A 13,080-nucleotide genomic window follows, 5' to 3' on the forward strand; every position below is an offset into this window, starting at 1 on the left:
TTTAATAGCTTATTTGGCTTACTATCAAACTCTTTTAGCAAGTCCTGTGTGATAAGATAGCTGGACCCGAAAGATCTTTTGGCCAAGGCTATATTATGTGTAGCAGTGAAAAAAGAGCCATTTGTAGTTCAGTATCATGTCAGCCAGCCATGACAGAAAAACAAAACAGACAAAAAAGAGCGTTGTGTTAAAAATTACGGTGAATTTTTCTTCCTTTTTGGAGGAAATTTCTGCTTTATTAGATTTGACAAATAAGTGTGGAATCCACAAATTTTGGTTTTGAGGGCTGTCAGACTACTAATCAGTATTTTCTCAGTTACATTTGTGAAGATTGCTGTGACTCTAGATCTTGCTTAACTATGTTAAGCGTTTAATGCAAGAAAACATCACACATTTGCCAAGTAAATCCCCATTTATGGTGGACAGTGCTGAAAGAGCTCTAAGCTACCCTGGTTTTGTGCTGAAACAGAATGTATTCACATGAAAGGTTATGATGTCTTCTCTGTGAGGTGACAGCCTCTGGCAGAGGAGCAATAGCTTCTAAGGGTACTTTCATGAGATCCAGGAGAGCGTATCTCTAAGCACTGAACTTGTTAGCTCCCATTTCATGTCACAACATCAGCCATCATGGAAATGAGTTGAAACAGTTTCTTAATTTTGTACGGGCAGGCACTGCTGTGCTGTGCGTAGAAGTAGCCCTAGTGACCTGATTTCTCTGCAGTGCTACCAAGCTTTTTGTTTTCAGCTTAAAATATAGGCTAAATGTTGTCATATGAGGGACTCTCAATCTCTGAGCACATTCTTTTCCCCTCTGTGCAAGCTAGCGCATAGGCAAAATGAAGATAAGCATTTCCCATACTCCTTGCAGGCACATAGGTATCTTACTCATGGGTACGTACATTGGCACAAAACCAGCTTCTCTCCAAACAGTTGTGCCCAACTGCATACAGCCTTACTGAAAAACACATTGCTAGAAGCATGAAAACAGATGGGTAGGATCAGAATCTTATTAATTTGGATTGATGGCCAGTTCTTACCCTGTGTGCAGCACTTTAAATTAAATAGCTTATTATACTCATAACTTATGATCATTGTTTTTGTCAATGTATCTTTTAAAGGCTTTTTTATGCAATGTCATGCTGGCATAAACAAAAAACCTGTCATTTAATGAAATTGTCTTGTTCTGTTGGATTAAAAAATAAAATCTTTTAGTAGGTACAATAGATCTCCTCTCAAGCATTATGGTTACTTCTTCCAACATCAAAATAGCCTAAACTCCCAATAACAAACTTGCTCTTTTTTGATCTCTCTTTGTGATCACGCTTCATGTCTAATTAGGATGAGATAGCAGAAATGAAAATGAAACTGAAGGCTCTGCCACATGAGTTGAATCATCTGAAAGAGCAGATCAAAGAAAAAGAAGCAGCCCTTGTGAAAGCACATCTTGAATATCAGCAAACAGAGGAGGAGAAGGAATCATTGAAAGTAAGAGCCCTTACACATAAACCTTCTTACAAAGCATGGTTTCCATGACTTCACAGGCTGCATCATGATACTGGTCTGTTGTAGATGTTTTGCTGTATTTTAGTAAACTATGCTGTAATTGAAGCACAAGATCTCAGTACTCTTTAGAGGTATTAATTACACAAATCTTCTGTGTATCTGACAAATTTAATCTTTGCCTGTAATTGCAATTAGAAAGGTCCTGGATTGTCTGTTGGAAGCTTTAAATCTCTTGGTGACTGAACAGTTTTACTAAGAAGTTCCATTTTGCTCGCAGAAATGTGAATTTTGGGGATAGGCTAGTTCTAGCAAACTTTTTAAAAATAGACCCTTATAATTCAAGGTTTTATTTTTAAAAACGTTCTTCTCTCTGTGTTTTTAAGTGCAAATCCCATTTATATTACACTTCACAATCTTGTATTTCTGTGTGACTAGCAAGCACTAGTCTTCTGGGAGTTAGTGCCTTTTAGTAGGTCCCTCTGCACAGAAAGTTATTTTAATATTGTAGTATGAAGCAACAAGAAACTGGTTTAAATCAAAGGAAATCTGTGCTTGAAGCACTGGTGGTTCTTCTCAGCACTGACTGCAGCCCATACTTAGATAAGCTATTAGATTTGTGGTGATATCTCAACCGAATTTGCTGTAGTCTCAAAAGATTTAAGGAGTTAGTGTCCACAGCATCTTATTTTTTTCTCTTCACTAAGCAGTAGCAAAAAACCAAACCCAGGAAGAACAACTGCCCCCAAACCCAGAAGTCCCCTGCCACTTTGCACAATGTTTTCTTTGTCAGTTTATTGTTATGCTGCAATGGTTCCTTGAGTTTTCAGCCCTTCTCAGCACATTACAGTTATGACAAGATGTCAATAGAGCTTTGTAAACAGGTGATGGATTTGTGTTCTTACACCTGATCTGTCTCGGAGTTGTTCTATCAGGAGAAGTCAAACAGCGTCTCATTTCCTGTGTGCAGCTTTCTGCCTTAACTAGTCCCCAATTCTGTCTCATCACCTCAGAACGGCCTGCCATCCATTTGACAAACATATGATTGCTACATGGTTTACCCACTCAATTATTCACTAGCAAGTATGTCCATACACTGACATCACATTACCGACTAGCTTCAGGGCATTGTGGTCTTCTACCTGACTGTCTCTGCTGAATACTAAAGCAGAGGAGAATTCTAAGAGGGAGCTGATTGACACAGGCACAGAAGAACCCAATTATTTGTGTAGCAAGCCAGCTTCAATTTGTCCTGTTTGCGCTGATGTGAAGGAAGCAAGCTGTTTCTGGGAAATCGCATGGAGGATTGAGATTCACAGGAATGAGACTATACAGATATTGGATTTATGCTTGCCTCAGCTGGCATAAAGGTCTTAAAAGTGTATAATCATGGTAAATGAAACAGAGGACGCCTGATCCAAGCTTCATTAAAGCCAGTGCAATGCCGCCTTTCGATTTCAGTTGGCCTTCATACAGGCTTGTGGATCAGACTGCTTCAACAAAGCATCCAAATATTGAAAAATACATATCTGAAAGCTGTAAGAACTATGGCCCTCCAGGTTTGACCTGCTGTCAAGTGCATCTCTGTATTTCTGTAGATGTTCATGCATGTTTGGTTTTTTTTAATTTCCTAGAAATCTGGATGTAAAACCTCTGACTTGTTGTTTCAGCATTCTGTGTCCCACCCCCGGTTATACCTTTTATAAAATTCATATTTTCCTTTAGAACAAATAAAAACCCCTCTTCAGTTACCCCAATATTTCAGAATCTAAAAAAGAATTTGGTTTGAACTTGTTGTGAGATGTTAGAATAGGTCCCATATAAATTATTCTTTCCTGATACCTGTTCTTCCATTCTTACAAACTCTCTGAACCAACTTCAAATGAGCTGCAACTGATGATTTACAGCAGTTTCAGGCCTGACCATTTTTCTGCTTGCACAGTGACTGTGTTTATTAATTTCCTTTTCTCTTACCTAATGCACACAGACCCTCACACTGTAGGTTTTACCACATTTCATCTCACTGAAAGTCCTGTTAGCTTGTGAGGCCTTTGTGTGGCTCAAAGTATTTATGTTCTTTACTGTACAAGGCACTTCATGTTTATTTTAACTTAGTGCATTCCAGTGAGGAGATTTGTTTATATGAGTGTTTGCTGCCAACATCTAATACCTCTTCTTGTTTACAACTCATATTTTTTCTGACATAAGGAGAACATAGAATTTTGATATATTAAAAAAATATTATCCAGCAATGCCAAATGCATGAGCAGTTTTACATTTGTAGACAGCTTTTGCACAGTGTTGATTGCATTTCAATATGAAGTGGCTTGCATTTTCATTCGGCTGATGGATTCTGATGAACCTCCAACACTGAGTAAGAGATATGAGTGTTGCACATAGGGGGAAATGAGAATTTTATGAAAGAAAATAAGAATGGAACAAGCTATTTTATTATGATGATGAAACTCTTTCTGTCTTAAATCAATGTTTTTGCAGGTGCAGCCTTCATCACAACCTCATTCTTTCAGCATTGGATGATGCTCTTTTTGAAAAGGCAGCTTTAACATCATCCTTTATAAGGGTCAGAGTTGTGGCAGTCTTTTGGTCAGGGATTGAAAGTTTTCATATCCATGAAAATGAACTGTAGTCAGATAGTTCCAGCTTGGCTCTAACTAATTGCTGAGCAATGATAGATATTTCTAGTAATCCAAGACCACCATGTTAGTTTTTCTTTACATGCATGTCTTGAATTATTGAGCTCATGACAATAGGATAGAATTATTGGGCAGATTCCAGTGTTAGTTTATTAGTTGTGTGCAATTACTGTAACAATCATAGAATCACAGAATGGGTTGGGTTAGAAGGGACCTTAAAGATCATCTCGTTCCAACCTCCCTGCCATGGGCAGGGACACCTTGCACTAACAATACATTACTTCTCTGGCATTTAGGGACAGCCCCTCTTTTCCTAGTCTTCCTGATCTACACATCCACTAAAGAAGTGCTGAAGCTCTTTAATTTTGCTCTTCCATGACTAGCTGCCATCTTTTCCATGAATTCTGGCTGTCCTGAGTTGATACTAAGTTGTATTACATAGCATAGATTGTTGCCCTTTCCAGCACGGTGAGTTGCCCTTTCTCACATCCCAGCCTGGCTTTGAACTTCTGTCTGCTAGATTTTCATAACGTAAGAACTCCATTGGAAATGTTTCCAAATATGACCTACTTAATTAAAAAAAAAAAAAAAAGTTATTAAATGTGGTGCCTCTGAAATACAATTTGACCCATTGTCATAAAGAAAAATCCATCCAAAATGCTGTTGTGTGTAACACAACAATATTAAAATACCCTTTACAACATTTCTTTATGAGTTGTCATGCTTGCTTGTCTTAGTGATTTGTTCTCAAAAACTAACAAAATATGTACCTGTCAGGAAACTAAAAGAATGTATGAGATTTTATTAAAATCCTAAGTCTTAATCCCATGTTTATGTAATGGGATGTTTAGGATGTTTTCCTATATTCTTTGACTCCATCAGGCTGAACTGATTAAGATGAAAAAACAGGCTCTGGAAACCAAACACTTTATAGAAAATCAGGAGGCAGAAGAGAGAATACTCCGAAAAACCATTGCTGAAGCTGAGGCTGAGGGGTTGAAGCAGAAAAAGGAATTTGACCAGGTAGGAATCTCTAATTTGGCTTTTCAAACACACTGCATTCTGTTCCCTTATTTGTCCAGTGTATTTTTAAGATCAAGATCCTGTAGTACTACTAAAGCTTTGTAGTGCCATTGGAACAAAATTGTTAAGACGCTGAAGCGAATGAAATATATAGTTTGCACTATTCAGATGACTGAACCCTGGTGAAACTATTAGGCCTTTGCCATATTTCTTTCAATAGTAACAGTAAAACCTATTAATGCACATGATTTTGACTGATGCAAAAATAGTCACAATACCCTGAGATTGTAGTGAGAAACTGTAACTGAGATTATTGCTTTGCCCTGCATCCCTAGGTGATCAACGAGCGAGCTATCCTAGGGTCCCAGCTTGTTCGGTGCAATGATGAAGTGGCTCTGCTCTATGAAAAGATAAAAATTCAGCAGTCCATCTTAAACAAGGGTGAAACCCAGTACCAACAGAGAATGGAAGACATCCGACTTCTGAAGCTGGAGATCAAAAAACTTCGGCGTGAGAAGGGGATACTTAGCAAAAATGTGGCTAACGTGGAGGAGCTCAGGTAAAAAACCTGACTAAATACAGTTCCAGAGTCACTGCATCCACAATCCTGTGTTTGAGACGGAAAATATGTTTTATGAATGGTTAAGATTTGTATCAACAAACATTATTACTCGGAGAAGGGGATTGTTCGTTTTGACCTTAAGCGCAGACTGAATTAAATTCACAAAACAACTTATCAGCAATCAAGCAAATTAAAATACAAGAAGGAGGAAAGGGGGAAAAAAAGACATCTTGGCCAGAATTGAAATAGTTTCCGTATTTCCCCTTGTACTATGAGTTACTGCCTACAGACTAAACTTGACAGACAGCAGCAGAAAATGTGTTCATAGTTGAGTGAGCTACTTAGTGTTACTCAAGGCCCAGATTAGTGGAACTGCTTTTTATTAGGCAATCCACAGAGTATGGGGAACATTTGACATATTTATAACACACCCCTGCACATTTCCAGAGCTCTCTCCTTCCAGATTTATATGTAGACTTGTTCTCTGAGAAAGATTTAGTTAAATTTTCATTGAAGGTTGTGTTTCTTTAAAACAGAAGTTTAATGGCCTCAGTCTGATTTATCTCCTCCTTCTCTGGCTTAATGCTTCCCTTCTTTTTTTTAATCTTCCAGTATTTGAGGTGTATTCTTTGTTGATGGGAAACTGTTGTCATTTTCTACACGATCAGTTTTGGTTTGTAAGGAGAGGCAGCTATGTTTTTAGCAGATAACTGCCGTGCTAATACTATGTAGCTACCACAGTTTTGGATGAGATCTTTAGCTTTACTGTATCATTGTAATTCCATGGCTTTCCCTGGAGCAAATCAACTTCAATCCATGGTCAATCCCATTGACTCCAGTGGAATTATGCCAGTTTGATTTGGTGTAACAGAAAAGAGAACTGGGCACAAAACATTAGCAATTGCAGTTTTCATCGACTGACAGCAGACAGGAAATGGATTTGAACTTGCTGCCCAAATGCATTCCGCCGAAGGTCTGGTACTCTATCGAAACTCAGTGACGGTATTGAAGTACAATGCGATGCATGCCATGATGGGTGGATCAATTCTTGCTAACTGCAGCAGCAATCACATACTTTAATGAAGTCCAAAACCATCGTGAAAACCGCCTGCCGAAAGACTCCATTTATCACTTGTGCTGCTAATTAACTTTCTTGATTTGTCAATTGGAGATGTGGGTTCTTTTCCTCTTCCATAACCTTGTCCAACCTCACAGTTGAAAAAAGAGGCATTTTTCTCTCTACTGAGCTAAATGCAATTCTGAGCTTAGCAGGAAAAGATTCAGTGAGGGAATAAGCACATGGTGATCCTCTACCTCTTTTCCCCTTGGAGAACTTCAGGATCCACCTACCAAGGTGATAAAGGTTGGGCCATTGCAGAACATGTCTTTTACTTCCTGCCCCTTGACTCCTCCATCCCCACCATAGAAGTGTAGTTCTCAAAGCATCTGGGGAGTGCTTAATTAATTTTAAATTCAACAACAAATCACCCCTGAAATTCCTTGAGGTGAGGTAGTAAAAGAAATCAAACTTGGGTTCTTTAGAGAGCAGTGCCCGTCGTACGTAGGTCCTAGAGTATTTTCTTTACTGGACTGTCTTCGCCATGGAGATTTAACACCTTCTTTCAAACAGAAGCTGTCAGATTCAATGCAGAGGTAACTGGCTATGACTCCATAACTGATCTGTATGATACTCTAGATGAATTAACTGTCCTTCTGGCCTTAATGTACATGGGAAGATGTGGGCAGTGAGATCCAGTAGGTTGTGGAGTAGATGCTCCAGGAACTCATGAGAAGCCCCTGTTTTGAGACAGTCTTACTAAAGTGAGTGAAGAGGTCTAACTGCATTCGTTACCTCATGGCTCCACCTGTATCGTGATATTGGTGTTGACTGTTAATCACAAGAGTCACTTTGCCAGTGCTGTAGTGCATGGGAGAACGGTTTGTTAATGTTAATATTTATGAGTGCCTTGGTCACACTGATGTGGTTTTGATCTTTTTGTTTTCTGCTGGTTTTAAGACGGGAGGTTCATCACATGCGGAAGGAACTATTACAGGAACAGACTCGGTGCAAAGCTTTGGAAGAAGAACTGGAGAATCCCTTGAATGTTCATAGATGGAGAAAATTAGAGGTGATGTCTCAGCATTTCCAAAAGCCCATATTATAAAATCAGTGACACAGCACAAAGCACATTTAGTTTACTGTTATGCAGATCATGTGGAGGGGCAGGCAGACTGCAATTTCCATAGTACCAGTGGAATGGTTAACTGCTGAATGGTTTCCTTGCACAATGCAATCAGCGTTATTTTTGTGTCACTTTCTCAATGAAATATTGCAGAGGTATTTGTGAAGAGCCAGTCAAATGCTGAAGGGAATAAGAATGCATAAGGTGAGTTTAGAAAGAGGTGATCCCTTAACATGGATGATGGGAAGGAGGATGATACAGGAAAGATGCAATCCTACCTACACAAATTAGAGAGATGCATATGGGAAGAAAGTCAGAATTAAAAAGGGCCATGGAACAGGTATACTGGAATGGACAGACATGAATTCAAAAGGTAAATGACATCTGTGAGAAAAGGAAGATGCCTCCACATAAACAGTGGTGGGCTCCCAGACATAGCCATTCCAGGAAATGTGAGTTCAACTGTTACATAAACAGCAAATCTAAATCTTCACACTATTTGAACCTGAACTGAATTTGAATTACTGAACACAGTAAAGAGATTTAACCCTTTCCCTGGCTGAATCCAGCACAACCTGTAAAACGAAGGGGAGATATAAAATGTCTTTCAAGCACAGACCAAATATATGAACATCATTTGGCATCATTGGATATTTTTGAAGTAAGTCAGAGTCAGCTAAGATTTCTCTGTTGCATGGATCTCTGTTCTGATGCCAGCCTAGATTGCTTAGCTCTTCTAATAATCAGTGGTAACATGCTAGTCCCTACAGAAGCAGACCTGAATATTTTGGCTGTGCTTACTAGCATGATAGTTAATTTCTGATCTTTCCATGCTGAGCTAAAAGCTGAACGATGCGCTTAGCTTTTTGCATGTAAGGGAGATAAAATGCAGGATGCTGAACTTGTAAAAGACATCTAGGTAAAATCTCCTACAGCACCCTGTAACAAGGAAAAATCATGCCAGTCAAAACATCCAGTGTTGGGAAAATGAATGTATGAATAAACTGATAATGGGAAGTGATATTTTTCCATTCTAGGTCACTGGTTTGTATTTGGAACACAGAAAGGCCAGCAGATGGCAAGTTCTATATCAAATAAACCTGATGGGTTTTGGTTCAGTTCCTAATGAACACTCTCATACCATTAATCGGCACCATGTTTGAACAGTTCTATAAAAAAATCAAGGACTGAGTGGGTCATGGGGACTGAACTACATTTTAGCCTGGTTTCTCAGGAGATGATGTGGTGTGAGCGCTGCATGTATATCTGTGTTAGTGTCCCAGTTACATTTGAATTGATTTGTCAATTTAGATAAAATAAGACAAAGGATTAAGAGCCATGAGATACCAAGTTCCTTGCAAGCTCAAGCATTTATGCATAGAGCAGGACTTTATTTGGAGCCTTTACTGCAGCATGAGTTTAATTCTTATGAGCCACCAGAGATACTACATGAGAGAGGAGAAGTCACATGGGAGAGAGGTGCTGTGAATCCCCGACTGGGGAAAAGCTCCAGTCAGAATTTATTCCTCATTAAAGAATCCAACAAGGCAGTACAAAGCGGTGGGAAAGTAAGCTTTGCTAGCTATTCCTCACAGAATTATTTGTTTGCTCCTTAGAGCTTCCCTCCAGATACAATCTGTGAGGAAAGAATGAAATGGATAGAAGGAGAGACATTTACCAGCTCCTGGTCTTAACTTCTCAGCCTATTTCAAAAGACTGTGTTGCAGTTACTCTTTCTTTTGTTCAGGAGAAAAACCTTCCTTTCCTTAAAACTCAGTTGACAATGAAGTTCTTAAAACAGTGAGGAGTACTTGCATTGGACTGCCCATGTTAGTGGGCAGTTTGGGTTTCTGCTAAAAATTATGTACTAACCTTTTCCTTCCCTGCCACATGGTTCTACCAATCTTTGTTGGTTTGGGGGTTAAGGTCTGAAGGACTCCTGCTTATATTAGCTGTTTTGAGGAGGACTGATGAGGGTAATAGTGTTAAACATGAACATGATCCAACTGATCATCAAGAAGCAGAGATTCCAGTTTTGGGAGTGCTTGTATAAATGCCATTGGAAAAAACACCCAACACTGTTCCACTCCCCCCACCTTATATTTGTCCCTTTTGGATGCTTAGATATTATTGTTTTAATCTGCAAGAAAGAAACACTAACTTTTTGTAACGTATAATTTTTGAGTCTGCTTTGTTTTTTGTCTAGGCCAGTGACCCAAGTACCTATGAGCTGATTCAGAAAATACAGAGATTACAGAAGCAGCTTATCAGCAAGGCAGGTGAAGTGATAGAGAAAGAATTGCTCCTTCAGGTACTGCAGCATCATTATTTTGTTGTATCTTATTAACACATTTGACATACCCTGCATTCTCTATCTGCTCTGATGTACTTCCTGAATGCTATTTAGATGCAGGACTTTGAATTCCTTTTGCATGCCCCTTAGATAGCTTTAGGTGGCAGCACTGACTCACTGAAAGAGAACAAATCAACTGATTAGTTGATTTTATAGCCTGGTTACTGATACCTGGACAACTCTGGAAAATAAAATGTGAGGTTCACTTTAATTTATTCATGCCAAGGATTAATTTTCAAAACAGTGTTAGAGTTTTGGAAAGGCTTTTTTGTCCTTTTAAACATGCCTATTATAACTGGGACATGAAGGAAAAATCCTTGTTTGATTCCATTTGTGCTTAGCTTGGCTTTTGGCAGAAGGAATCCTACAGGGTTTGTGTGATTTAGATATTTTGCTGCCTGGACCATGTTTGACCTCAAGGTCTTTGTGCTGAACTTTGCCAGAAAGTAATTTTTATGATAGCTTATCTTTCCTTAACTGTATCAGATGTCCCTTAACCCCAGTGCTACCAACAAGATTTATGTTGTAGAATCAAGGAGAGACTATATTCCTGCGGTGCAAACATGGCCATCAAATATAACAAAAAACCCCCCACTGTCTTTGGGCTTCAGAGGCGTAAAACTAGGAAATTTGTCTCCTTCTCTCTGGTGACTGTAGGGGTACCTACAGTTTGCCAGTTCTAGATATGATTTTAACATCTTGGTCTTAAATACATGAGTAGTCTTGATACCCATGTTAGGTATCACTCAATGGAGAGTTGAATGTGCCCTGAAGCTTATTCCCTTTTGAGAAGCAGGGCAGCAGATGTTATCAAGGCAGGGTTTGTCTCTCTTTCTTTATTGTTTTGTAGAGGGAAAAATATATCTGCAATTTCATTTGAAGGTCATGTATAGTGTGTAATACCTTTGCTTGGAAAAATATAATTTTTGTTACATAGCACTGTGGGCTGGTTTAGATTGGGATAGAGTTAATTTTCTTCACAGTAGCTGGAGTGAGGCTATGTTTTGGATTTGTGCTGATAATATTGACAACATGCTACTGTTTTTTAGTTGTTGCCAAGCAATGTCTGCATTAAGCCAAAGACTTTTTCGGTTTCTCATTCTGCACCTGTGTTCCCAGTCTCTTCACTACAGAAAGCTGGGGCAGGACATGACTAGGAGAGCTGTCTCAAGCTGATCATATTTCATGCCATAGAAAGTCATGCTCAGTATATAAGTTGGGGGAAGTCAACCAGAGGCAGTTTCTTTCTCTCTCTGTGGCTTTCGCTGTTTGGGACCTGGCTGGGCATCTCTCAGTGGGTGGGGGGTGGTTGTATCATTTGTTTTTTTCCCATTACTGTTTTCCTCTCATTACATATTCTTCTTCTTATTATTATTAGCAGTAGTATTTTCGTTACGTCGTAGTAGTAGTAATATTATTAGTATCATTATTTTATTTCATTTATTTTCAATTATTAAACTATTCTTATCTCAACCCATGAGTTTTCTTACCTGTTCCTCCGATTCTCTCCCCCATCCCCCTGGGGAACAGGGGAGGTGAGCAAGCAGCTGTGTGGTGCTCAATTGCTGACTGGGATTAAACCACAGCACACTGAAATGCTGTCAGTGAAATAGTGTGTTAGCTTAAACAAAATATAGTAAAAATAGCTTAAAATTTGCTGTGTTTTACCCACGCATAAACCCAACTCTGTTAGATTTTGACGTAGTCTCTGTAGAGTATCTTGCCTTATCTTTAGTGTGCTCCCATTTAGTTATTATCCTTATTTAGAAGTGAAGAACTGAGATGTAGAGGTACTAAGTTGCCTGTCTAAGAAAATCCTTGAAGTAATTGGTATTTGAGCCTACGTTACTATACTCGCCATTGGCAGCATAGACTGCTGTCTATGCAGCAGTCCTTCTGTGGCACTTCTACATTTTTAAAATTATTTTCCTGGATTTAAGTCAGAGTTTGGGTCTATGAAATTTAATTATTATATCTAGAATCGTTAATGAGACCCTTTGCGTCCTTAATTCAGACACAAATTTCCTTTGCAACAATACTGAAATGAAGGTCTCCCTCAGTGAAACTGATGGTACAGAAAAAGCCCAAAGTACCACATTCTATTTAGGGCTTCACCATCAACATCTCTGAGCTCTTCTCTGGTTTGCTACAGTGTTTTTGAGTCTTCCACAATGACTGGAATAGGGCTCTTTCATAGCAGGGTGTGGGGGAAGGTGAGGCAGCCAGAGATCATAGAATCACCGAATGGTTTGGGTTGGAAGGGACCTTAAAGCCCATCTAGTTCCAACCCCCCTGCCATGGGCAGGGACACCTTCCACTAGACCAGGTTGCTCAAAGCCTCCTCCAGCCTGGCCTTGAAGATGTGGGTTGGGGTACATCCCTCAAAGGGCTCATTGGTGTAGAGCTCTCAAGCAAAGTGTACAGCTGAGCTGCTTCTGCTGTGTCTGGATAACCTTGTACGAATCATTTTATTGTTCTTTGGACTGGTTTTCCTATTTACATGTAGCATGGTATGATGATAATATCTGTTCTGTGACGTGCTCTGATACTAAAGCAAAATGCTTGGTAGTAACTTATGAAGCTGACTCTATCATGTTCCAAACTCCTCTGGTGAAGGAGAGAGCCTGAGGAATACCTCCAGCAGAAGGAAATGAATGGAGGGAAGTAATGTTACCCGTCCGGAGAGACCAAAGCTGTACGCACCAGGGGGGTTGTTTCACCAGGTTCCCTTCTGGGCAGTGTATGCAATAGAGAGTACAGGGTTTGATCCTGACTGATATTTACCATTATGAGAAGCAGCAGGAA

The 13,080-nt window shown here is 39.4% G+C and overlaps 1 protein-coding gene across 1 annotated transcript in view; it reads left to right on the forward strand.

The window, feature by feature from the left end:
• CFAP58 (cilia and flagella associated protein 58) overlaps positions 1–13,080 on the forward strand; it is a 56,387-nt gene that overhangs the window by 22,761 nt on the left and 20,546 nt on the right. The window contains exons 10-14 of the mRNA XM_010159209.1: positions 1,339–1,485; positions 5,037–5,177; positions 5,513–5,736; positions 7,757–7,868; positions 10,129–10,233. Of these exons, the coding sequence (XP_010157511.1) occupies positions 1,339–1,485; positions 5,037–5,177; positions 5,513–5,736; positions 7,757–7,868; positions 10,129–10,233 (729 nt within the window). The remainder of the gene's footprint in view (positions 1–1,338; positions 1,486–5,036; positions 5,178–5,512; positions 5,737–7,756; positions 7,869–10,128; positions 10,234–13,080) is intronic.

The sequence above is a fragment of the Eurypyga helias genome, unplaced genomic scaffold (assembly GCF_000690775.1).
Source record: "Eurypyga helias isolate BGI_N326 unplaced genomic scaffold, ASM69077v1 scaffold7699, whole genome shotgun sequence".
NCBI lineage: Eukaryota > Metazoa > Chordata > Aves > Eurypygiformes > Eurypygidae > Eurypyga > Eurypyga helias.